We start from the raw sequence: 26,626 nt of genomic DNA on the forward strand, positions 1-26,626 counted from the left end.
TGCTAACATGTGCCCCAAGAGCACAAGTTAATGATACATTTATAGAAATATTTTTTTGGAACGCGTGCATTTGATTTTTTGAAACTTACAATTTTGTTTTATTCCACACAAATTTTTTAATAGTGTCCCAAACACACAAGTTAGCTAGACCTATAAAATTTTATACTATAATTGGATACTATCTTGTCCAGAGTACTACAGCACGTAAAGTTATGGTTATGCCTATATTAATCTTCATTAGCATAGCATGCTTGATAACATAAAGGGTGGTTAAATAGAAACCGAGAGGTGAAAATGATATAGTTGGGAGGAGAAGTTAACCAGTGTTCCTCATCCCTGCAGCAATACCATTAATGGTGATAAGGAGAACATCTCTTGCTTTAAGGTTATCAGCATCACGTCTTAACCTTTTAAGTATCTCAACCTGCAACATGTTCATGGGATTAAGAAAAGGAAGTCTATTTTCAATCAACCTCTTCAATGTTCTGTTATTCTGCAGAAGTTTGTCATGCCCACTAATAACTGTCACAAACTTCCCAGTTGTAATGAGCTCGTTCCTTAGTTGACGACCAAGTTCTTGTCTCTTCTCTGACACAAGAACTTCATCATAGTGCTTAGCAATAGAAATATCTGCTTTTCCCAAAACCATCTCAATCAGGTCTATTATGCTTTGAAAGAAATGCCACTCTTTGTACATCACTTTTAGCTCTTCTGTTAGTCCTTTCTCACAAGCACCTTTCAAACCTGCTCCAACTCCAAGCCAAGCAGGAAGAACAAATCTGGTTTGTGTCCATGCAAATATCCACGGAATGGCACGAAGGTGTCCAATTCCTGTAGTGGCCTTTCTCCTCGTGGGGCGGCTACCTATATTCAGGAACCCAAGCTCTGCTTGAGGAGTGGCCTCGTTGAAGTAGGTCAAGAACTCTGGGTTTTCATAGACTACACTGCGGTAACTCTGGCAACTGATTTGTGATATGTCTTCCATCAGATTACGCCATTTTTCTTCTCGGGGTGGGAGAGGTGGACGAAGGGTAGCAAGTAGCACAGCTGTTGTGTATATTTCAAGTTGTCTAACAGCTGTCTGTGGCAACCCAAACTTGGCCTGCACCATCTCTCCCTGTTCAGTTGACCGAAGTGTTCCCTGCAAGGAGCATCACTTATTTTAGTGCATTGATATAATTTGATGCATCTTTTGGGTTTTCAATGTCAATGCTGATAACAGCTTATGAAAAACAACAATATTTTCCAGACTCTATGGAAAGATGATCTATAATCTAGTTCATGTTAATCGACCATATAACTTGGCTTCAATTATATAACCAATTCAAGACGTTCTTTTAATATAAAGCATTCTTTGTCTTACAGTGTTTTAACAAATATTCGATCTAACTTCAAGGTCTCAGACATGTGAAAGCCAACACCTCAACAGTTTGAATAAAGGAAACTAAAAAAACGAATGTTCATTAACCATTACCCTATCAGCAGTTCAATAGTTCAAATGTTATTCCACTTCCCTATGACCAAGAGTAATGACATCCTTTAATAAAATAACACTCTAGCAGTCCCTTACGAGTGTTATTCTAGACTCTACGCACGTTCCAAAACACTAACAGAAACATATATTAATAGGATACATTTCAGACATACTTTATATGAATATGGGACTTAAACTTAGCCTTTTAGGCTAGGGAAATAATTAAGGCTAAAGATGCATAACCTACCATCACAGAGCCAGGTGGCTGGGACTGAATAGCCATATATGTTGGGCCTCCACCACGACCAATACTCCCTCCGCGGCCATGAAACAGTGTAACCTTAATACCGTACTCATTGCAAGCAGCCACTACATCCTCTTGAGCTTTGTAAAGTTCCCAAGCAGCAGTAAAGCGCCCAGCATCTTTACCAGAATCAGAATACCCAACCATAACCTGCATATAGGCATTTATAATATTACCACATGTATTCCCCATAATATTAGAACATAAATGAAACGAATATGCCATTATCATAAATAACCTCTTGGTGTCCGTTATGGTTTTTAATAATGTGCTGGCGGTACCAATCTATTGATAAAAGTTTCCTGATAACTGAACCAGCTCCTCTTAGGTCCTTGACAGTTTCAAATAGAGGAACCACCCGAAGCCTGTATTGGACACATGTATGTATGATATTAAATTCAAACATTTTGCAATATTCTTTTGACTATAGAGGAGAATCTTTATACCGTTTGTCCAAAGTATTTTTGCAAACTTGTCATAGAGAAATCATGAAATATCTCTTTTCTCCCGGCACCCTAAATAGTGACTTGTTCTAACTATATAAGAAACAATGCAACCAACTATTTTATAGGATCAGGAAATGCATGCTATGCTCTGCTACTCAATTTCCATATACTAGCATGAAAATTGACCTTAAACTTCTAGAAAACAGTTTAAAATAGAGCAACCACCCAAAGCTTATGTTGGACACATGTATGTATGATATTAAATTCAAACATTTCTCAATATTCTTAGGAGTACAGAGGAGAATCTCTGCACAATTTGTCCAAAATATTTGTGCAAACTTGTCATAGAGAAATTGATAGAGACCCGAGTAGAGGTCATAGGGAAAAAGGAGAATTATGTAATAATGAGTGTGGTAAAAATATATGGTAAATAAATAATGGAGTAGGATGCTTAGTTGGCAAGTTTGTTATGTCTTAGTAGTATAATTAGTAAGGTGAGTGAATTGTGTTATTTATCCAAGTTTATTGAGAGAAGCATTATGGTTAGGCAGAGAGAGTAATTTCTATGAGGAGCTTAACTCTTGGGTACATTGGAATTATTTCCCTTCAAAAGTTTTCTTTGTTTATCAATCAATCAATTAAATACATTTTTTTCCGTCAGTAATCTATTTCTCGTTATTAATTTCTGTTTCGGAATTTTGGGATCCTAACAGAAATCATGAAATATCTTTTTTCTCCAGGCACCCTAAATAGTGACTTCTAGCTATATAAGAAACAATGCAACTACTTGTATTTTCCTAATCCTATTTCATAAGATTGAGAAAGTCATGCTATGATATGCTATGCTACTCAATTTCCAAACACTACCATGAAAGCTGAGCTTAAACTTCTTGAAAGTGAAAGAGGCACATAACTTTGATCTAAAATTTGCAGACTATGTATGAATAAAGGTAAATACGTACTGTATAAAGGTAACAGGCAATATGCATGACTCAAATTTATTCCAGTTTCTTTATTGAAAAGTACTATACTAATCAAGATACAATTTAAAATTGCAAATTTTCATCTGATAAGCATAAACATAACTTTGATAAGTTCCAGTATAGTTATACAAATAATTCAAGATGGACTTACGTTCCACCTGGACATGCTTTTCCTAATTCCCCACTAACTGTAAGACGTGCATCCTTTTGTAAGAGCTCTACTGTAAGGACGTCACTTGCCTGACAAAAAAACCAAAGTCCAAAATCTTTAATATCAACTGGAACGACAATTTTGGAACATCACTGTATTCCAAGATGCTTTCTTTCACTATTGTACCATTATAGGTTTACGATACAAAAATGATATTAAGTACCTAAATTTAACAATTCAGCTGCAAAATATATGCAGCAAAAATAAATATTTTCATGCAAAACCAAACAAGAAGAAAATAAAAAGATGAAGAAACAAGAAAGGCAGTGATAATTTTACAAATCCCAAAGAAATTACGAAATTTCAAAAGGCAAGGCATGTTGTACAAACAGTTTGTGTGACAGTTTCCGTGGATAATTTGTAAGAATAATAGCAGTTGATGTACATTAGAGGCCATAGAGATCACATAGGCTCCAAGTGAATCACTCCCTAGCTCGGCAGCAATTCGAAAAGTATCTAGGACTTCTTTAACATCTGGAGCAACCTAAAAAGAATTAATTAAAATGCCAATAAAAAGTACAAGGTCAGTGATATAGAATAGAGGAAGAACTTTTTATATTATGTCAAGAGCATGCAGAAAATCCTGTTTTTTCCAGTTTCATGAAATTTAACCAAGTTCCTCAATTGTAGCATTAGCTATGATCTACAAAAGAATCTACACAGATCTTGGGTTTAGAATCAAAATAATCATTCTATTCAACTTTAAATCTAGAAAAAAAAAATTAAATAACTTTTGTTTCCGCTATTTTAATTATTTTTTTTAAGTTTTAATCATCATTTAAATAATAAAAATAGAAAAAAAAAGTTTTAATCTTCATAATTTTTTTTTAATTAAAACCCGAAAACTTTTAAGAAACCAAATCTTCGTAATTAAAATCATATAAATCGATGGACAGTGGTAAATCTAAGGATTATGTGGGTGGTAAGAGGTTTTCAGTTGTTTTTGGGAAGAGGAAGAAGACGTGAAGGAGTAACGTGAGATTAATACAGATTAACAAGATTTTTATGATTTTTAATTATGAAGATATGATTTTTATGATTTTTTTACATTTTAATTAATAAATATGAATTTTATAAAGATTAAACATTTATATTGTTTAAACTTTAATTTATAAAATAATTTTTCTATTATTAAATGTATCGTTTGATATTATAACATTGTGTTAATTTTAATTAAGTGATACATCAAATTTAACTTAGTTGGCGCTCGACAAATTAGTGCAATAAATTAAAAGTAAATAAAAAGAAAATGCCAACTTTGCAAATTTAATGGAATCTAGAAATTTTCAGAAATTGTTAAATAAGGATCAAATGGTTGACTTTTAAAATCGAGATTAAAACACTAAAAAAATTAAAATAAGAGATAAAAATACATTTAAATCAAAGAAATATAAACAAATTATAAAATTGAAATCTCAACCCTTTCAAAATAAAAAATTAAAATCTCACTTAATCATATAGAAAGATGAAAACAAAATAGCTTTTATATTTAAAAAAAATACCAACTTCACCCCATTTGGAAGGAAAAAGTTTTGGCAACATACTAGATACGAGATGATTGCAGAAGTTTTAAAACTTGGAAATGAGTATACATTACCTCTATACTAGGAGGAACTAGTGGCCTCTTCCCTTTAAGTTCTCTTGTTAAAAAGTCCAATTTTTTTTCTTCATCCCATTCACTGTATGTACCCAAATCCAAATACTTTGTAATTGCATCAAGTGTATCAACATGTCTTCCAGATTCCTGTCGCACTGCCAGTTTCAGCCCACAATAGACACTATGAACAAAACACATTAAATCATACCTGACGCAAGTCAAGCTTCATTAACACAATGCCAAAGGTAGCAACTCTACGGATCAGATCAGCAAGTCGACCATCAGCTAACACCCCGGCTCCACAAGATTGCTAGAGGAAATTAAGAGCTAAACAATCATTATGGAAAAACATGTGTGAAAGACGGGTAGGAGAAGAGGAAAGGGTACCATTGATTCATAACAGATGAGAAGAGGTTCCAAAAGCTGCTCTGTTGTTTCATAGTATTGAGAATAATCAAATTCACATGGACAATCCTCGAGAAGCAGTTCCAACCGCCTACGGGTTCTCTGAAGCTAAAAACATGGAACAGAAGAAGATAATACATTTACTAACGTTAACGTGCCTTTGATTGACAATTTAACAATACCAATTCACATGACAATAAAATATTACCAATTCCTAGAACCAAAAAAAAAGCAAGATATGAATCACTCTTTTACAGCACAACAAGTGGAAACTTTTTCAAATAAAATTTGAGAAACAGGTATTTTTGTAACGAAAGAAATTGAATAGAGAGAACAATATTAAAAGAACAAGAATAAGACGGGATCTCTCCTCCAATGTTTTCCCTTTCTAAAATAGAGACATTGCTCTATTCACCAACAAGTGTTTCCAGTACAAAACGATGCCCTTTATCCTTGTATATGAAATGTATAACACATTTATTTTTTTGAAAAGGAGAAAAAAAAACTAGTCAATCTCTTCTTCCATAAAGAAAACCATCTTTTCCAAAAAAGAAAACCATCTTTTAGAGAAAGTTTCAAATTGACCAAGGAAATTGCAATAGAGATTGTGCAAGGAAGAGTTGTTGTTATTGTTGAGAGTATCGAGGAAAAATTTCTACAATAACAAAATAAGGGGGGAATTATTCTATAATCGATATTTTGGCAATAGGATAATGGGGTTTCCCTTAACCCCCGTTAGGTTTATGTTGACTAATGATAAATATGAGATTCTAAGGTTTTAAGCAAAACTTTCTATGTTTGTAATAACTATGTGTGATGTCTATGGTTTAATCTTATGTCATGATTGATACTGTAAATTTTTGTAATCCTGATATGTTGATGTTGTGTTCAGGTTATATTGATGATATAATGTTATTGTTAATTGATGCTATCATGATGTTGTTAATTGATGCTATCATGATGTTGTTAATTGATGATAATGGTAATTGAAGAAATAGATGTTAAATCAATGGTATAAGGTGTTAAAATTTAAATTGTGTAGATTTAGGTTGAAGAAATTGGGTTTATGAGTGAAATTCCTGCGAAAAACAAGTGAAATTGGACTCTGGACGTAATCGGTTACTAGCCGTTGGTAACTGGTTACCCAAAAATGAGCTTTTGGCTGTTTTTCATATCTGAAACCGGTTACACACGGGTGGTAACCGGTTACCACTGACTGTGTAAAAAAATGCCGAATTTGGAAATAACATAACTTGAGATTCGTGACTCTGATTGAGGCGCGGTTTGAAGCATTGGAAAGATAACAAATATAGATATCTTAAGGTAATGTATCATGAGGTTTTAAATGTGTGAACGATGTGGAAAAATATTAATTGCGTAAGTGACGTAATATTGAAGACGTAAGTCTAGTGTCTCGATGAATACATGTGTAACCTAGGTTGTGAATGTTGTAATATATGAGTTACTGTCTTGATAACGAGTGTGAATTAAGTTGTCAATGTTTAAGACTTTAGTCTAATATCTTGATAATATGTATATGAGTTAAGTTGTTCAGGTTAGGACACAAATTCGATTTTGATGTGTTATAAAGGTGTGCTGTAAATAATCATGTTAATACCCTGAGGTTAGATAAGAACCAATGTTAATCATGTTTAGTTGATTATTTTTAGGGTCGAAAGAGCGGTGTTTTAGCCCAATTGGCAGTGTTATTAGATTCACAAGAAATGGTGTTAGCCTTAACAGGCGATGTTAAATTTTGTGTTTTTGGAGGTTTGGATGGAAGATTGCATTTGTTTGAAGCATCATGCATCATATATTTCGGAGTTAGATTAGGACTTCGGTCCAGTGTTTTAGGACTTCGGTCCAGTGTTTTAGGATTTCATTAAAATAACTTTGAATCCGATGATAGTACCTTATGCATGGGGGTATAGGAGATGAGCATTACATACTTATTCTTGTATATGTCTCGTGGTATTGTGTTATTGTGATTGATTGTGAATGGTGCGCTGGTATTTTAAATGTTATCCTTTTTGTTATTATACCATATAATTTTATCGAATGTATTCTCAGCCCTTTTGTTTCTATGTTCCTCTATGTGAACACCTGTGTAGGTGGTTCTGAGGTTGAGACTAAGGAGTGGTTGTTGTGGTTTATTTATGGAAGATAGTGTAGATGGGCACTTCGACTGCTTGCTTTTATTTTATGTTTCGCCGGATCTTAAGTTGACTATTAGTTTATTTTAGAATAACAACTCTGATATTGTAGCATCGGGGTTGAGATTGTTTTGCTATGTTCTCTACTTTGTCTTAAATCAAATAATAGTACTTTATTGTTATGTTTTCAATTTCTATTTCGAAGTAAAAAGTTAGGTATTATGTTGGTGTGAGACCCTTCTCATATATTCTTATATTGCGCAATGTCTTTATAAAGAAAGAAATTTTTGTATCATGGGTTTAGGGTGTTACAGTTGTTGTTACCGTAGCCTTTGTCGTTGTTGTGGTTGTTACCACGGACCTCGATGATACCGTTATTGCGGCCACCGCCGTTGTCGCTGCCATTGTCACTGACTTCGTCGTAGTCAGTGCCAATTGTTTGAATATCATTGCTCTTGTTGCTCAAGGTCGAATTATACAAAGCTACCTGTCATCAAGTAGGATTCGCTGCCACTGAATTAGGTCAAGTCATACGGTGCCAATTTCTAGTGGTGCATATTCCCACAAGCCATTGTAGTATATTGGTAAGTATTCCTACACATCGTCGTTGTATAGTGGTGAGTATTCTCAATAATTATGGAAAACCCTAACTAAGACTCTGATATCATATTAGAGTATGGGGAATATTGTTACATAGTATTCTTCAATAATGATTGGTATAAATAGGGAGATTACAACTTCATATACAAAAGTAACATTCTAGGAGAATGTTCTAGGAGAATACTATTATAATAAATAAATAAAGGCTAAATGCAAAATTATGTGGTATAATTTTTTATATTTTAGAACTAATACATGTTGTGTTCAAACCCACTAGGAATGTGTAAAATCTCTCTCTCTCTCTCTCCACCAATTCTTTATACTTCATATCCTCATTGAAACTCAATTCAACTTCGTCATATACATCTAGTTGTTGTCAATGACGACTAAGTATTAAAATGCTCTATGACCATAGGTCGCCTTGTCACAATTTATAAAGTATGTTTTTGATTTCAAATATTGCAGACATGATATCGTCATACATATCTTGTAGTTGTTAGTGACGACTAAGTATTAAAATGTTTTTGATTATAGGTTGTCTTATCGTAATTTATGAAGTATGCTTTTGATTTTAAATATTGCAGACATGTTGTCTACATCAGAATAGGTTTCTTAACTACATCCCACATTTCCTTGACAGTGTCATAGTATATGAAATTTTCTCTCATTTCATTAGTCATGGTATTGAGAATCCATGACATTACTAAGTTATTTTTCAGCTGTCATTTCTCGAGGTTGGGATCCTTATTTTCAGGTCTTTTGGAGTCTCATATTGATATAACCTTCCTTCCCTTTTCCTTGAAGGTTGATCTTGACTGATCGCCCTCATTTATTGTAATTTTGGTCATTCAATTTGTAACTAGTGATAGGAAGAAAGTTTCCCTAAACCAAGTTGTTGGCTGAACTGTCTTATTTGCTTTCTTCCATGTGTGACAGTACTAAATTTAGAGATGGTTCAGATCTATGATATCATCCATAATTTTGTGGTATATCTTTTTTATATATTAGAACGGATACAAATGATGTATAAATAGAATACAAGGAACTGATCTAATACACTAATCGTGCATAATATCAGAAAAATAATTTCCCACCAATACTATTACCTAAATGACATTAACTGATGGTAAATTTATCTATATTAGTATTTATAAATGTTGTACAATTAGAATTCCTTAACGGTAGAATATTAATATGGGGCTGAATATTAATAGTTCATCTATATGTCTCTTTCCAAAAAGAGCTTTAAAGAACTTCAAACTAAGGGGCTGAATATTAATAGTAATTTATATTGGAACTTTTAGTCTATGATTAAAATAGTATATATAGGGTGGCAAAACGGGCCTGACCCGCCGGGCATGCCCGTTTTTCCCTCACTTTAGTGCGGGACGGGCCAAGGATTTATACTCTCACCCTCTAATGTGTCTGCCCCGCCCCGCCCCGTTTTTTTCGCGGACTTTTGCGGGCACATGTATTTACATAAATGTTTGCATTTTTAGGCTTAAAGAGTGCAGTGCTCGCGGGCTTTCCCCGCCCCGCCCTCACTTTTTTGCGGGGCGGGCCTAAGTTTTGTGGGCTTTTGCGGGGCGGGTCTAAACGGGGCGGGCATGCCTGTTTGCCACCCCTAAATATATATAAAGAGATTATTGGTTGTACATTATTTATATTTCAAATATATTATTCCGTTTTTACATAAATAAGGGTTCATAGAGATGTACGATCAACTATATTATTCAAGTAGATGAGAAGTGATACCTTATCTTTTACATTCCCGAGGAAAACCCTGTAAGGAGCAATTCCAGGAAGATGAGGGAGCTTTGGCTCCAAAAGCTTCTGAAAACTAGATCTTCCCATATGGGATTCTGCATATAATTTCCTTTGAGCAAGAAGTTGTTGACTAGAGTTGAATGAAGGAGAGCGTGGAATTGAAATCGATGAAGTATTGGAACTCTCTGAACAAGTTGGGGATGAATGGCTACCGGAACTTTCAGCATTGCACACCTTTGTAGTTGAAGTCTTACCATCCTATATGTGAAAATGTGTACAATATATATTCTCTAAGGTTTAGAGGAAAATTCAAAAACCCTAAAATTACTAAATTGATCTACCTTGTGATTGAGTTGTTTGTAATCAGAACCAGGGATGTCGAGTCTTGGTTGATCAGATTCACCATTTACTTAAAAAGAACACATTCAAATAAGAAGGTAAATGGATGAAAGAAGATACACATAAACAATTAAATGAATAGATAAAATGGTGAGATCTTCCCAAGAAATCATGGCCCATTTGTGGAATACAAAAATTTATGGTGATACGTCAGCAAAGTTAATAAAAGATTGCATATGAATGAGGAATGACCGGTCGGGATTCAATTTCACAGTTCATGCAATCATTCAGCAAGTGGAATCTTTTAAAAATACTCTGAAGAATTATAATTTCATTAATTATTTAGTATTACGAGAAAATAACAACTTGATTGAGGGTATATTAATAATTATGAAATCAAAAGCATTAAATGCAATTAATTATTTTTCTTAATAAGCTTAAAATTTGTTTCCTTTATTTATAAATCAGGCCAAACCCATTAAATAATTTAAATATTTTTGTTTAATTCTAGATAAAAAAAATGTCATTAAAAAACATGATATGCAAATAAATGAGTAGATATAAATTTGAGCGTATGTTTATGTGTACCGGCACAAGAAGGTAAATGAGCTCTAGCTGGAAGTTTAGATGGAAGTAATGAAGCCGTCGGATGTTTTGACTGACTTCTGCTCTCTGGTTGATTCCAATTCTCTCGTTGAGTCTCGTGGTTAGCATCTGAATCAAAATAAGTGATGAACAATTCTTAAATGTGGATTAAAAAAGTGTTAAACTTATCTTTGAGGATAATCATCAGTGACATATCAGAACCTAGAAGAATACAACATAGTACATGCAGAATCTAGAAAAATACAACATAGTACATGCAGAATAATCATCAATGACATACCAGAACCTAGAAAAATACAACATAGTACATGCAGAATCGTTTATGTAATTGCAATTGAGTACTCTTAGAATTAGAATTTGTAAGTGGGGTATAACTCATCCCTACAAAATCGGCTTATAAAGTGAGAAATGCTCTCACTATAAACATAACACATGTCATTCCTCTAAGCAATGTGAAACTAAATTCACCCCAATTTATGCAACTAGGAGCAGACGGCAATGAAGGCGGAAATTCCAACCATTACATTTTCTCTAACAAACTCTTTTCTTTATGAAAACATGTACATGCAGAATTATATGCCACTTATGTCATATAAAGGCACTGTATACAAAAGAGGATAGCACACTGGTTTTGGGCCTAAGCCCGATAACCAAGATGAATAGAGAAGTTAGAGGAATAGTTGCTGATGTGGCAGTTTGTTAGAATGTGCGAGGGTATATAAGGAGAACGAGGAGAGAGTGAGGGTTCTTTCAGAAATATTGTTAGAAGTTTGATATGAGAGTTATCTCTGGTTAGGAGTTTGCTCTAGAATAGGAGTCTTGGACTCGTTATCATTTTCTTTTCTGTTTTGCCACTATTGTTTCTATCAAAAGACCATTTTATTTTCACTGCATCATCAAATATCATATTATACCTATGTCACTGTTTGATTCATACCAAAAGTATGAAACAAATGAAATACTGGACAACATGTAAAAAAACATTCTGAGAAAACAATAGAAGAAAAAAGTTCTCACATGTGAACTCACAAAATCAACTAGAGTCGGTCTCATATTTATAAATTGAATGGAATTTGAGTGTGTTTGGCATAAATGACTTAGAAAATAAACAAAAAATTATAAGAGAAAGCATACAAACACAAGAAAGTTTTAGTAAGTTTGAATTATTAGCACCAAACTATATGACTAAACTGAATTGCATTGCACCATAAAATAATTAAATCATTTGAATGGTTAATGAACTGAACTATTTAAATTAACCAATTATAATTCAGTTTAAAACCGGTTCATAATCCAGTTTTCTTTTATAAACTGCTTTAGTTATAATTTTTTTTAATAAAAAAAGATGAATTATTGAGAGTGTAAAAAAATGGAAATTAAAAATATTTATAATTATGAAAAGTAAAAAATATTTTAATGAAAATTAAAAATAAAATTATAAAAAAAATATAATTTTTTTAGAAAAAAAATCTGAAAATAAAATACTTTTTATTCAATAAAATAAAAAATAATTTTTTTTCAGAAAAATATAAAATTATTGTTTTTTGAAATAAAAAAATTCTGAAAAAATATTTTTTTTTGAAAAACAAAAATTTCAGAATAAAATAATTTTTGTAGTAAAATTTTTTTCCAAAATTTTGAAATATAAAAATAAAATAAATTTTTTTTATTTTTCCGAAAATAAAATTCAAAAAAATTTATTCTGGATCTTTTCCCCGAAAAATTAAAATTAAAATTTAAAAAAAAAAAAAATTTTCATGGAGTTTTAAAATTATCTATTCAGATTTTTTTTTCAAAAAAATAAAAAATTTAACTAATTTTTATAAATAAAAGTTTTTTTTTAAAAATAAATATTTTCAAATATCTTTTTTTTTAAAATTAATTATTTTTTATGAAATTAAAAAAATTAATTTTAAAAGAATTCATATTATAAAATTGGTTTATAATTGCAAATTAATTATAAACTAGTTTATAAATACAAACCGGTTATAAAATAGTTTTAAACTGAATTGAAACCCTTTTAATAATTAACTGTATTTTTTTAAAATGATTATTATAAACTCAATTGAACTATAAATGTGGTTGGTTCAGTGCAGTTCATAAACCACGAAAACCCCTATATTTAACATCAAAGACATTTCCAAACCAAGAGAAAAATTCTTCAATGTACCATGCGAGTAATGCATAAAATGATAGGGCATGGATCAAATGTATTACCACAAGAGCATATGTATACACAGTATAGTATCATAACTCCTCTAAACACCGACATAATAACATTAAGCGTAGAAAACCATTTCTAATGTATTTTAATTGTATGTTTAATGTACAAACACTAATCTAATTAAATAGGCTAATCCAATTTAATGGGTCTCGTTAATGAACCGAATATGAATCATTACAATAATTATAAAAAAATATAATATAAATACATTCTCAAATTGGTGAATGAATATGTTGGTGGTATTCTAGAGGTAGTATATGATAAATTATTTTGTTGCAGAAATTAGAGTAAACTGACATAACACTAATCTAATTATATTTTTTAATACTCTTATATTATTGAATCCACCACACACTCACTTTTATATAGGCTTAAAGGAAACTGACATAGGAGACAAAAAATTGGTAATCAAGATGAGGAATTTTTGATTCTCTCAATCTTAATGATACAACTCTACCATAAATCTAAATAAAAATAATTATTATAATGTGATGATTATAATTCTCTCATAATACATACTAAAGATGGTGGTTACAACACATTAATTTTAACATTCCCCCTTAATGTGTTGTTCTTTAACTCCCATTGCTTCTCTAAGTTACTGAAATTTTCCTCTAGGTAGTGTTTTAGTAAAAATGTCTGCAAGCTGCTCTTGTGAACTGCAGAAAGCTAACTGCACATCTCCTTCTTCAACCATACTTCGAATGAAGTGATACTTTATGTTAATGTGTTTGGTCCTGCTATGAAAAACAGGATTATTTGCCATGGCAATAGCTGATTTGTTGTCACAATGAAGATGTAGACTTCCCTCTTATTTCTCTCCAATATCTTCTAATATTCTTCTCAACCAAAGTGATTGTTGTGTAGCCAAACCAGCTGCTAAATACTCAACTTCAGCTGAAGATTGTGCCACAGTATCTTGCTTCTTTGAGCACCAAGAGATCACACCTGAACCAAGGTTGAATACATAACCTGAAGTGCTTTTCATATCATCAACACTTCCGGCCCAATCACTATCACAATAGCCTTTAACTTCAAGTTTAGGATTCTTCTCAAATCTGATTCCATGCTCCATGGTTCCCATGACATACCTTAGAACTCTTTTTGCTGCCCCGAGATGTAAATGACTTGGTTTACTCATGAATCTTGAGAGTAAACTAGCAGCAAACATTAAATCAGGCCTTGAAGCTGTAAGATAAAACAAACTTCCAACCAAACTTCTATACATGCTTGCATCTACTAATCTTCCACCATCTTCCTTCTTTAATTTTTCATTCACCACTAAAGGAATATCAATAGGTTTGCAGCCATACATGCCAAACTTTTTCAAAATATTTTCGACATATCTCTTTTGACAAATAAAAACTCCATATTCATCTTGGTAAACCTCAATACCACGAAAATGATGCAACAAGCCAAGATCACTCATCTCATATTTTTTCATCATTTCTATTTTAAAATTTTCAATCATTTTCTTGTTGTTACCCGTATACACCAAATCATCAACATAAAGGGCAACAAGAAGAATATCATCTTTCCCTTGATGCTTCACATACAAGGTAGGCTCACTTTGACTTCTTTGAAATTCTTGCTGAATGAAGTAGTTCTCAATTTCACTATACCACGCTCTAGGGGGTTGTTTCAACCCATAGAGAGCTTTCTTCAACTTGTAAACTTTTTCCTCCTGGCCTTTAGTCACAAAGCCTTGAGGTTGCTGCACATACACCTCTTCTTTTAATTCTCCATTCAAGAAAGCTAACTTCACATTAAGTTGGTACAAATTCCAACCTTTTTGAGCTGCTAACGCAATGATTGTTCTCACGGTGTCCAAACGTGCAACCGAAGCAAAAGTCTCATTATAGTCAATTCCAGGTTGTTGTGCATAGCCTTTGACTACTAACCTAGCCTTGGCTCTTTGGATTGAACCATCTGGATTATGTTTCAATTTGTACACCCACTTTACTCCAATAGCTTCTTTGTCATTTGGCTTTTCAACTAGCTGCCATGTTTTGTTCTTTTCAATTGCATTTATTTCTTCTTGCATCGCATTCCTCCAAACATCTTCTTTGATTGCTTCATCAAAATTTTCTGGTTCCACAACACAATAGTTGCACCTTGCATAAATATCACTCAAGTCCTTCAATTTTATTGGTGTTGAGCTGGGAGATGATGAACTTGAAATTGGTGAACTTGGAGAGGATGAAGAACTTGGTCTACATGGGGCTAGTTTTTCATTTTCAGTTGCTGGATTTTGTTGTAATAAAATTGCAGGGACTGTTTTCTCCTTCACTTTGTCTTCTTCTCAATTCCCATAAGTCTTCTCATCAAATACAACATCCCGGCTAATGATCACCTTGTTTGTCTTTAAATTGTAAAGTCTATAGCTTTTTGACATGGAACTATAGCCAATAAAGACACATCTTTCACTTGTTTCTTCCAGCTTTGTCCTCTTTTGTTTAGGAATTTGAGCATAGCAAACACACCCAAAAACTTTAAGGTGGTTAACTGAAGGTATTCTTCCACTCCAAGCTTCAAATGGAGTCTTATTCCATACAACCTTTGTTGGACATCTATTCAGCAAATACACAGGAGTATTAACAGCCTTAGGCCAAAAGGTTTTAGGCAAACCTTTCTCAAGTAGCATAGACTTCGCCATCTCCATCACGGTTTGGTTCTTTCTTTCAGATACATTATTTTGCTGAGGTGTATAGCCAACAGTGAGTTGTCTTTCAACACCTTCATCTTCACAAAATTTGTGAAATTCATTCGAGGTGTACTCCTCCCCCTGTCACTTCTCAACATTTTCTAAAACTACCACTTTGTTTCTCAACAAAAGCTTTAAACTTCTTAAAAATTACAATAACATCAGATTTTTGTCTCATAAAATATACCCATGTCATGCGGGTAAAATCATCAATAAACAAGATAAAATACCTGCTTTTTCCATGAGACAAAGTATTCATAGGACCACACGCATCTGTGTGTACAAGTTCCAACCCTTGTTTGGCTCTCCATACTCATTCCTTTGGAAATGGTTGGCGGTGGTGTTTGCCAAGCATACATCCTTCACACACACCAGATTTTTCTTCAATTATTGGCAGCCCATACACCATCTTCTTTTGATAAAGCAACTTGAGACTATTGTTGTTCAAGTGCCCAAGTCTCTTGTGCCATAAACAAGAGTCATTTTCTTCTCTAGCCATCATGCTGAATTTTTTTTCATAATTAAGAGAAAGTGGAAAACTTCTATTACTAGTCAATTTTATAACAACAACATTTCTTCTCTTTGAATAAAAAATTCTGCACTCACAATTCTCAAAATTTAGAGAATAGCCATGCTCCAAAAGTTGTCCAATGCTTAGCAAGTTCTCATCCAACTCTGGCACATAAAGAGTGTCATGAATGACTTTGCTTCCTTGCTTTGTTGTAACTCCAATGTTGCCTTTTCCTTTTACTTCAACATGTTCTCCATTTCCCAATTTAACTTTTGAGCCAAATGAAGAATCAATGTTTATAAAAGCCTATTTCTTTCCGGTCATATGGTTGCTACAACCGCTATCCAAATACCACACATTTTTATCTTCTTGAAATGCTTTTTGACAAGCAAAGAAAAAATTACCTTCATCATTTTCTCCTTCTGCAAATGAAGCATGTTGTTGATTGACAAAACGACAATCCTTTTGAATATGCCTGAATCTCTTGCAATTGTGACATTGTGGTTAGCCCTTGTTCCAGCAATCATTCTCGTTGTGAGTGTTACTCTTACAGATTTTGCACCATTTATTTGATGCTCCTTCATGCCATCTTCCGCCATTCACGCCTCTTCCTCTTCCTCGTGAGTTTCTTCCTCTGCCCATGCCTCTTCCAAATTTGCCACCTCTAGAAGACTCACCTCTATTTTGTATTAGGGGCTTATTTTCACCATTGTTGGGCTGGATGTTGAGTTTAGATTGAAAGGCACTCTCAACTGATTTTTCAGAGTGTCGTAACAACCTTTGTTCGTAAGACCTCAAAAACCCCATCAACCCTTGAACAGACATAGTTGATAGGTCCTTAGTTTCTTCTATAACAGTCACCATAAGATCAAATTTTTCTGTCAAACTAATCAGAATTTTATCAACAATTATGCGATCATCTATTGTATCTCCATGTGACTTCATTTGATTCACCAATTCAGAGAGTCTATTAAAGTATTCATTCAAACTCTCATTCTCTTTCATTCTTTCATTTTCATAGTCTCTCTTAAGAGATTGAAGCTTCACAGTTCTCACCTTTGAGTCTCCTTCAAACTCTTGTTGTAGAATATTCCATGTTTCCTTTGATGCTTTTGCTCGCATAATCCTTGGGAAAATGGATATGGAGACCGCTCTTTGAATCATCCCGAGAACTCCAGCATTTTTGATCTTCTTTTTCTTCTTCAATTGTTCAAGTCGTTGGCTTGATTCTTCAGCCTCTGTTGGTGATGGATCTTCATACCTGTTTTGGACGAACTCCAAGACATTCAAAGAGGTGAATAGAGTCTCCATTTTAACAGCCCAAAAATCATAATTTTCTCCTTCAAACAAAGGAACTTTAACATTGCTATAAACTGTAGAAGAGTTGCTGGTGGAAGCCTTTTTTTTTGTTTCTGCTGCAGCTGCAAGGATCTGCAGCTCTGATACCACATTGTTGGTGGTATTCTAGAGGTGGTATATGATAAATTATATTGTTGCAGAATTTAGAGTAAGAAAAAATATTTTTTTTTGGATACTCTTATATTATTGAATCCACCACACACTCACTTTTATATAGGCTTAAAGGAAACTGACATAGGAGACAAAAAGTTGGTAATCAAGATGAGGACTCTTTGATTCTCTCAATCTTAATGATACAACTCTACCATAAATCTAAATAAAGACAATTATTATAATGTGATGGTTATAATTCTCTCATAATACATACTAAAGATGGTGGTTACAACACATTAATTTTAACAGAATATCTATCATTCCAAGTTTGAAAGTAAACTGATTGAATCGTTAGGTTGATAAATCATTTATTAACACATTTTTAAGGTGATATCTAGAAGGAGCGTAGTTGTAAATGTTAGTCAATCTCAATTGGCTCTATTATGTCATGCTGAACATTATTATGTGTGGCCGATTTATTATCATAACAGTTTCGTAGGACCTTTATATTATATCCTCAAATCTTCTAGCACAAGTTTCATCCATTATAGTTTACAACTTTCTAGTATCAGAGCTTTAAATTTTGCTTCAGCACTTGATAAAGCCACTATACTTTGTTTCTTACTTCTCCAAACGACAAGGTTCCCACACAAGAAAGTATAATAGGCAAAAGTAGATATCCGATTACTTACTAATATGAATAAAAAGTTTATTTGTCCTCTTAATTATATTTATTAGTTTGTTCCTAGAATAAGGAAAATAAATCAGAAATTGATTTGTTCTTATTAAATGTAATTATTTAGTGTAATTACCTGTATAGCCATGTAACATTTATATATACGAGAAATAACAATGAAAAAGGCATCAAGCCAAGAATTATTGACATGGTATAACCCTACATAATCAGCATTATTGTATGCCTCCATAGTTACGCTTCCACGTCTTTTAAATAGAAGTCTTCTTCCAAAGTGGCTTAGAGATAATGTAGAACTTGGTCTACAAGTTGCAAACATTTGGCCTTTGGATCATGCATGAATTGACTCACCACACTAACAACATAATCCAAATTCATCCTAATGTGTTTCGTGTAAATCAAATTCCCAATAATCTCAAATATTGTACCTCGTCAACTTTGATATTTTCCTTTTTACAACTTATCTTGCAATATTTCTCAATATGGCACTCACAGGTTTGCATCCAAGCTTGCCGCTTTCTTGCGAAAGATCAAGTAAATATTTGATCTAAAAGATAAAAAAGAAGTCTTGTTTTGAGTAGGCTACCTCAATTCCTAAAAAATATTTGAGTTGTCTAGAGTCATACATTTTAAATTCTGTTGTTGATAATTTCTCTTTGAGCATTTGTCTCTCAATTTAATGATCTTGTGTAATAATAGTATCACCAACATTAATGTAGACTTTGCAACCGCAGTATGAATTGCTGCAGATGGGAGAAGATAAAAAGATTGTAGGTTATGTGTCGAAGGAGCAGAATCTTGTCCATCTCATGAAGGGTTGTGGTGAAACCCTAATTGATAAGATGATAGTTGAGAAGGTAATGTGTATGCTGACCTCTCACTTTGATCACGTGATCGTAGCTATTCAAGAATCCAAAAATCTTGAAACTCTGAAACTGGAAGATTTGGTTGGTTCGTTGGAGGCGCATAAGATTAGGATTGTCGAAAGAAAAGGGATTCAAGATTTGATACAAGCATTGCAGGCTCAAGCTTGGAAGGATCGTGGTGGTTCCGACAAGTTCAAAGGCAAAGGAGACAAGACTCAGAGCAAGAAGTCTTGGTCGAACCCTCAAAAGCGTAAGGTTGATGATAGGGCTTCTGAATCCTTGAAAAGAGGAGAAGGAAACTCCTATCAGAAAGATAAAAAAAAAGGTAAGCAGTGTTTTAACTATGAAAAGTGGGGTCACTTGGTCAAGAATTGTTGGTACAATAAAGACAAGAGAGCGATAAAAAGCAAGGAGGAAGGAGCTAACCTTGCATGCGAAGATTCAGATGATTCTGAAGATATGATGGTTATGACTACAGTTGCAGATGACCATGTCGACTCCAAGATCTGGTTCCTTGACTCAAGTTGCTCGAATCACATGACTGGTCGAAAAGTATGGTTAGCAGATTTTGACTCATCGAAGAAGAGCAAGGTCAAACTTGCTGATAATAGCCCGTTGCAAGCAGAAGGTACTGACGACATAGTTATTCAAAGGAACAAAAGCTATGATTAAATATGTACTTTATGTACCTAGAATGAGTGCAATCTGCTAAGTGTTTGAAAACTAGTCGAAAAAGGTTTCTCAGTGATTATTAAAGATGGAGCCTTGGAACTGTTCGACACTCAGAATAATTTGGTCTTGAAATCTCCTTTGTCGAAAAATAGGACATTCAGGACCATGATCAGTTCGAAGGAAGTACAATGTCTAAAAACTGTTGTCGACCACAAGCATAGTTGGTTGTGGCATTTGAGATTTGGACATTTGAACTTTCGATCATTCAATCAACTAATTACTCATGATAAGGTAATTGGTAAACCAAGTCTTGAGAACCTGACAAACACTGTGAAGGTTGCTTAGTTGGAAAGCAATCTAGAAAGTATTTCATTTAGAATATGTCAATGAGTTCCTTTTGCATACTAGAAGTAGTACATTCATATGTATGTGGCCTGTTTGAGGATCATACCATTGGTGGAAACAGGTATTTTTCCTCATTTGTCGATGAGTATAGCCGAAAGATTTGGATCTATGTGATCAAGCCAAAGGACGAAGTATTAGCAATCTTTAAGAGATTCAAAATACTTGTCAAAAATCAGAGTGAAAAGAAGATCAAGGTTCTGCGAACAGGTGGAGGTGGCGAATATACATCAAAGATGTTTGAAGAATTCAGTGCAAAGCATGGTATTGATCATGAGGTAACTGCTCCTTACACGCCTCAACATAATGGAATAGAAGAAAGAAGAAACCTAATCATATTGGACATGGTGAGATGCATGCTGAAGCAGAAGAATTTGTCAAAATCCTTATGGGGTGAAGTTGTTTCCACTGCTGTTTATATTCTGAACAAGTGCTATGCCAAGAAGTTAAAGAACAAGGTTTCTAAAGAAGTGTGGAGTCGAAAACGACCATCAGTGAGTCATATGAAGGTATTTTGCTCTATTTGTTACAAGCATGTTCCTGATGTGAGAAGAAGGAAGCTTGATGACAAGAGTGAACCTATGATTCTGGTAGGATATCACAAAACTGGAGCATACAAGTTATTCAATCCAATCCATGAGAAGATCATGATGAGTCAAGATATTGTTATTGATGAAAATTCTGTCTGGGATTGGAATTCTGGTTATCCAATTAACAAGCCATTGACGAGGTATGGCATCGACGAAGAAACCAATGAAGTCAAAGTCGAAGCAATTGTCGGTATTCTAGTCGAAGCAGTTGCTGACATTCCCGACATAATCGAAGTCAAAGAGGGTATGGCTAGCGCAAGCCAGAGACCTCAAAGAACTAGAGTTCGTCCAGCAATACCTCAAGACTACGAAGTGACTGGTGATGATGAAGTCACGCCAGATGGAAAATTAGTTCATTTTTCTTTACTTGCAGGTGTTGAACCAATGAACTATAGTGGGACTTTAAAGAATATGAAATGGAAGTCTACTATGGTCGAAGAGTTACAAGCAATAGAAAGAAACAACACATGGGACTTAGTCGAATTACCAGCAAATACAAAAGCTATCAAAGTGAAGTGGGTGTTCAAGTTGAAGCACAATGTTGATAGGTCGTTAGCAAGACATAAGGAGAGATTGGTCGCTCGAGGATTTCTTCAGAGAGCAAGACTCATTATTCTGAAGTATATACATCTGTCACAAGATTGGAGACTGTCAGATTGGTTGTAGCATTGGCATGCAAGCAAGGTTGGTTGACATTTCACTTAGATGTGAAATCAACATTTTTGAATGGTCCCTTAGACTAAGAAGTCTATATCACACAACCTCATGGGTTCGTGATACAGGAGGAAGCAAGGAAAGTGAATAAGTTGTACAAAGCGCTCTATGGACTCAAGTAGACACCTAGGACATGGAACAAGAAGATCGACTCATACATAGTCAACTTGGGATTCGTAAAATGCAGGTCTGAATATGGTGTCTATGCACATGTTCTGGCACAAGATATAACAATCATTTGCTTATATGTCTATGACTTGCTGGTAATTGAAAATAACTTAAAGAACTTGTCGAAGTTCGAAGAGCTGATGATAAGGGAATTTGAAATGTCGGATCTGGGAAACTTGTCTTATTTCCTAGGCATGGAATTTCAAATATCGAAGCAAGGTATGGTGCTGCATCAATGAAAGTATGTCAAAGAGATACTCAAGAGATTCGGGATGGATGATTCGACTCCTGCATCTTCGCTTGTCGAACCAAATTTGAAGTTGGAGAAGCATGGAGAGGAAGACAAAGTCGATGCAACTTTATTTAAACACAAAATTGTCGGATCTCTGAAATATGTGTGCAATAGTCGATCTGATATAGGTTTATCAGTCGGATTAGTAAGCAGATACATGAGTGAACATAGGGTGTCATACATGAAGGCTGTAAGAAGAATCCTGAGATACTTAAAAGGATAGATAAACTATGTAATTTTATTTCGACGAGACTCTGAAAGTAAATAAGTTATTTACTTGCTATTCAGATGTTGATTGGTGTGGAGATAAGGAAGATCGAAGAAGCACAGTGGGTTATTTCTTTCAAGTATTTGATGGTCCAATCTCATGGTGCTCGAGAAAGTAATCTGTGGTGGCATTGTCATCATGTAAGGCTGAATATATAGCAGGATCCTATCTTATGTGTCAAGCAACCTGGATCAGATCTGTGCTGGAAGAGATTGAGGTCAAAGTGAAGAAACATCTAGTGTTGCAAACGATAACAAGTCAGACATACATCTTGCAAAGAATCCAGTTTTGCATGGAAGGAGTAAGCACATCGAAGCTAGATTTCACTTCTTAAGAGAGAAGGAAAATCAAGGTACACTTGAAATAAGGCATTGCTCAAGTGAAACACAGATCGCCGATATTTTCACCAAAGGATTGAAGATCGACAGATTCTTGAATTTGAGAAAGAAATTAGGAATAGTTCAGATCGATCGACTATGATTGACGTATGTTTGACAATTTGGATTATAGGGGGTATGTTGTGATATAATCCAAGTTGTGTAGCACAAGCCCAAAGTTAATTAGGGTTTAGGATTTGCTACTTAATATACAAGTTAGTTGTATATAAATACACATATTTTATAATTCAGTTTGTACAATTATGATTCAATAATATCAATCCTTATTTTTATTCCGCCTCATTTTTTCTCTCCTCACTAAAAATGTCTCACGCACTAAGAGTTCTTGAGGTGAGGGTCGACATAAAAATAGTTGTGGTAGTAAATCAAAAAACACAGCGTTGTTCATGGTTGTAGTTTCATAAACATAGATGTATTTTGCTCGGAAAATAAACAATGGTTGCGATGAAGATGGAAATAAACAAAGGAATCCCTAAAGACGGCTAGGGTTTATCGGATACCTCAAAAAAGGGAGCTTGTGATACCCTGTAGAAACATATTTATGATGCATTTCAATGTAATGTCAAATGTACAAACACTAATATGTTTATTTAGGCTAATCTAACTTAATAGGTCTGGTTAATGGGCCGAATACAAATCATTACAATTACATTAATTATAAAAAGGGTTATATTGGGGCATGGGGCACTAGTTAAGAATTACTAATAAAGAAAATATCTTAGATTCAGTGTATTAAATACACACAATATTTCTTAAAAAATTGATTATTTTTGTTTTCAGTGCATTGAATATACATATTTTTTAAAAAAATTTGTCTTTTTAATCTCTTAAATAATGCTTTATTTTTCTTTTTAATCTCTTAATCGATGTCGGGGGCACTCGTTGGCATTTCCCTTATAAAGAATATATTATTTACACCATTCTTTAAAAAGGAGTATCAAGTTTGTATGATATGTATGTACGAAAATAACCACGTTACTTCTTGACAAACAGTAGTATTCAGTAGTCATATTATGTAATCTCCAATAACATTTGGAAGATATCACCAAATACAAAACAAAACTGACAAACCTTCTAGAATTGCATGTGCCAATCTAGACAACTTATCAGAGCACCTCTTCATGGATAGCTCAAATCTCAGACTGTCTACTTCCCGAATATAGAGGTCAATTGCCATCCATCTTGACAAAAGTGAAACATCTTTTGTAACCTAAAGAAGAAAAGCAAACCCAAGTTGAGAATTATTATATTTTTTCATGACTTGTAGGATCATATTAATGTAGAAAGTTATAGTAGTCTAATGATAATGTTTTCATTTCAAGGAATAGTTGTCAACAAATGAAAGAGAAACGCACATCCTGCCATATCCTGAATAAAACTATAACAACAATCAATCAATCATTCTTTACTAGGTGGTGTGGGTAACATGGATCAACTAATGCCCCTGGCCCTGTCAAAAACCATATTATCTATACACCATTTTGTTCATCCTTGCAAAATAAATTCTACAAAATTTGCATTTTCTATGTAAAATTCTACAAAATTCAACTATGCTTCGATTATTAGAAACATCTTTCCTTTTGAATAAGACAATGTAGTTATGAGAAAAAACAAACGCAAGTAGTAAGAGTATAATAACATGAATGAATATTTGAAAATGCTACCTTTGCTGTCACATTTGGGTTTCCATCTCTATCACCTCCCATCCAAGACCCAAACTTTATGGGAGTGCAAGTCAATGGAAGTGGTTTCCCCGTGTGCTGCAAGGAAAGACAATAAATTGTAGTGAAAATCTTTTGAAAGGGAAAGGATTTACAAGTTGATTGACATAAAATAAAGACAAATAGACCTTCTTTAAAGCATTGCTGACTCTACGTAAATAATGAGGGACAGCTTTCCAGAGCGACTGCTCCACAATATTCAATCCTGGTAGAATTGAAAATAAATGTAAACCCAGTTAAGGAATTTTTGACAGTTAATCAATTCAAGCAACATCTCACATTTATCATGTCTAGGACAGGCCCCATAAGAAAATTAAACTATTAGGCGTTTAAATATTGATAAACAGTCTTTTAGTGGCAAGAAGAACCAATCTTGTGACTACTCAATCACAGAGGGCCATAAACTATTGTTGAGGAATAACTGAAAAGTTTAGCGTGTTGGTGAAGGGTTATATATATAATGGTTTTACATAAAAGTAAATAATATATAATAATCAACCAGCTCTAGCTTCATCAACTGGAGTAGGTTTCTGACGTCTAAGTTCATCTGTCTGCCATATGGAAGTTATCTCTCTCACCTACCAAGCCGAATAAGAATTATGAGAATAGAACACTGGTGGTTTATTTCAGTCGAATGGAAATATAGTTAATGAATCATACCAGATCTTCAATCACCATTTCTCGATCTTCATGGCCAAGATCAGGTCGGTCATTATAATCTAAAAGATGCTGCGTGAAGGGTAATAATTAGTCCGTCACAGCACATTTGGTATTTGAGATTCAAAGTTCACAAGGCTCAAAACTAATTTAGTAATTTATCAAAGGTAAACAGTTTTTCTAAAATAGAAGTTGAACTCACAGCAATCTTAATGTGTTTGTATTGCAAGGTACGTCGATTAATTTGTGTGGGATGAGCTGTAAGAACAATTTCAACCGCCTGTTGCATCAAAGTTATTGGACATTTACTAATGAAAGATTCTACATCAATAATAACATAATGTTTCAGTGAATTAATAAGAAAACAGTTATCCAGAAATCAGATTATAACATCCAAAAAAATGTTATGTGCATTACATTCCACATATTTAAGATCCAAAAAATGGTCATGATGAATCTCCAGACATTTGTCAAAGTATTAAAGTACAAAACATACCTGCTTGCAAACTGTATTATAAAGGTCATCTGGGGAAATTCCATCCTGCAACAGCTGGCGAAAGATGTCATCACAAGATTTTGCAAAATTTGCCATGTTGACGCCTTTTCGAACCCTGTACAAAACTTATTTATGAGTCATATAAATTGGCAACTTGTAGAACAAAGTACTAAATTACCTATGGTGGGTTTCTGCTGTGGCCATCAATGTAAGATAGTGACTGAAGGCACGGGCAAGTGTTTGAGCTTCTTCCAATGTCATATTGGATAACTCAGAAGCCAACTGCTTCTCCAACATGTCTGCCATGTCCTCAATCCCTGCCTGTCTCATATTACAAGCACTCTGGTGGAAAAAGAAAAACATTCACCCTTGCTAACCTCAACTTGGTTTCAAAAAGCAATAAAATTTACATATAACAAAGAAAACTCAAAATTAGGTTAATTTTATTCCTTCTTTGTTGGCATCCGTAAATATTATTATGAAGTTAGTATTTAGGAACATGCAAAAGGCATTTAAAAAAAAGAAAGTAACCTGTGCAAGGATTCTAATTTTTTCAAGTTTTTCAACAAAGACATTGCCAACTTCCCGCTGCATGACGTCGTTGAGAAGATTTCCGAGCAATCTACAGTCATCGTCGAAGCTTTGGAAGGATATTTCCTCTGCAATGTCATCAGTGGTGTCCGTCATGATTCACTCGACCAAGCGATCGAAAGTAGTGGTAGTAGCAAACAAGAGGAGAATGCGGCATGTTATGTTATATAGTGGTAAAACAATAATTAACAACTGGCACCCAAGCCGGGGACGAAGGGATCGTTGTGAAATTGTCACTGCTCCTCTTCTTCTTGACGAATGTAATAAACTCTTCAAATTAAAAACCATATTTGTTCATGTATCAAAATTTATTAAAAAATA

At 33.9% G+C, this 26,626-nt stretch overlaps 1 protein-coding gene across 1 annotated transcript; it reads right to left on the bottom strand.

Moving 5' to 3' along the window:
• Positions 1-26,522, bottom strand: LOC127119003 (phosphoenolpyruvate carboxylase 4). Its single transcript, XM_051049215.1, has 20 exons — positions 26,246-26,522; positions 25,893-26,056; positions 25,715-25,829; positions 25,421-25,498; positions 25,222-25,290; positions 25,061-25,139; positions 24,690-24,766; positions 24,505-24,600; positions 23,912-24,050; positions 10,868-10,993; positions 10,282-10,349; positions 9,929-10,198; positions 5,403-5,528; positions 5,224-5,325; positions 5,016-5,162; positions 3,804-3,902; positions 3,359-3,447; positions 2,017-2,143; positions 1,722-1,928; positions 1-1,141 (listed from the first exon to the last, which is right to left on the bottom strand). Exons 1-20 carry the CDS (start codon positions 26,399-26,401, stop codon positions 317-319), a joined length of 3,159 nt encoding a protein of 1,052 aa, XP_050905172.1. The 5' UTR covers positions 26,402-26,522; the 3' UTR covers positions 1-316.
• Positions 26,523-26,626: the final 104 nt, after the last annotated feature.

This window comes from Lathyrus oleraceus, chromosome 2, assembly GCF_024323335.1.
Source record: "Lathyrus oleraceus cultivar Zhongwan6 chromosome 2, CAAS_Psat_ZW6_1.0, whole genome shotgun sequence".
Lineage (NCBI taxonomy): Eukaryota > Viridiplantae > Streptophyta > Magnoliopsida > Fabales > Fabaceae > Lathyrus > Lathyrus oleraceus.

Coding starts and splice junctions, on each gene's coding strand:
- LOC127119003 (XM_051049215.1), bottom strand. CDS start 26,401: ATGACGGACACCACTGATGACATTGCAGAGGAAATATCCTTCCAAAGC. Junction 25,499..25,714: donor ATAATACAGTTTGCAAGCAG/GTATGTTTTGTA, acceptor TTGATGCAACAG/GCGGTTGAAATTGTTCTTAC. Junction 2,144..3,358: donor AAAGCATGTCCAGGTGGAAC/GTAAGTCCATCT, acceptor TGTCCAATACAG/GCTTCGGGTGGTTCCTCTAT.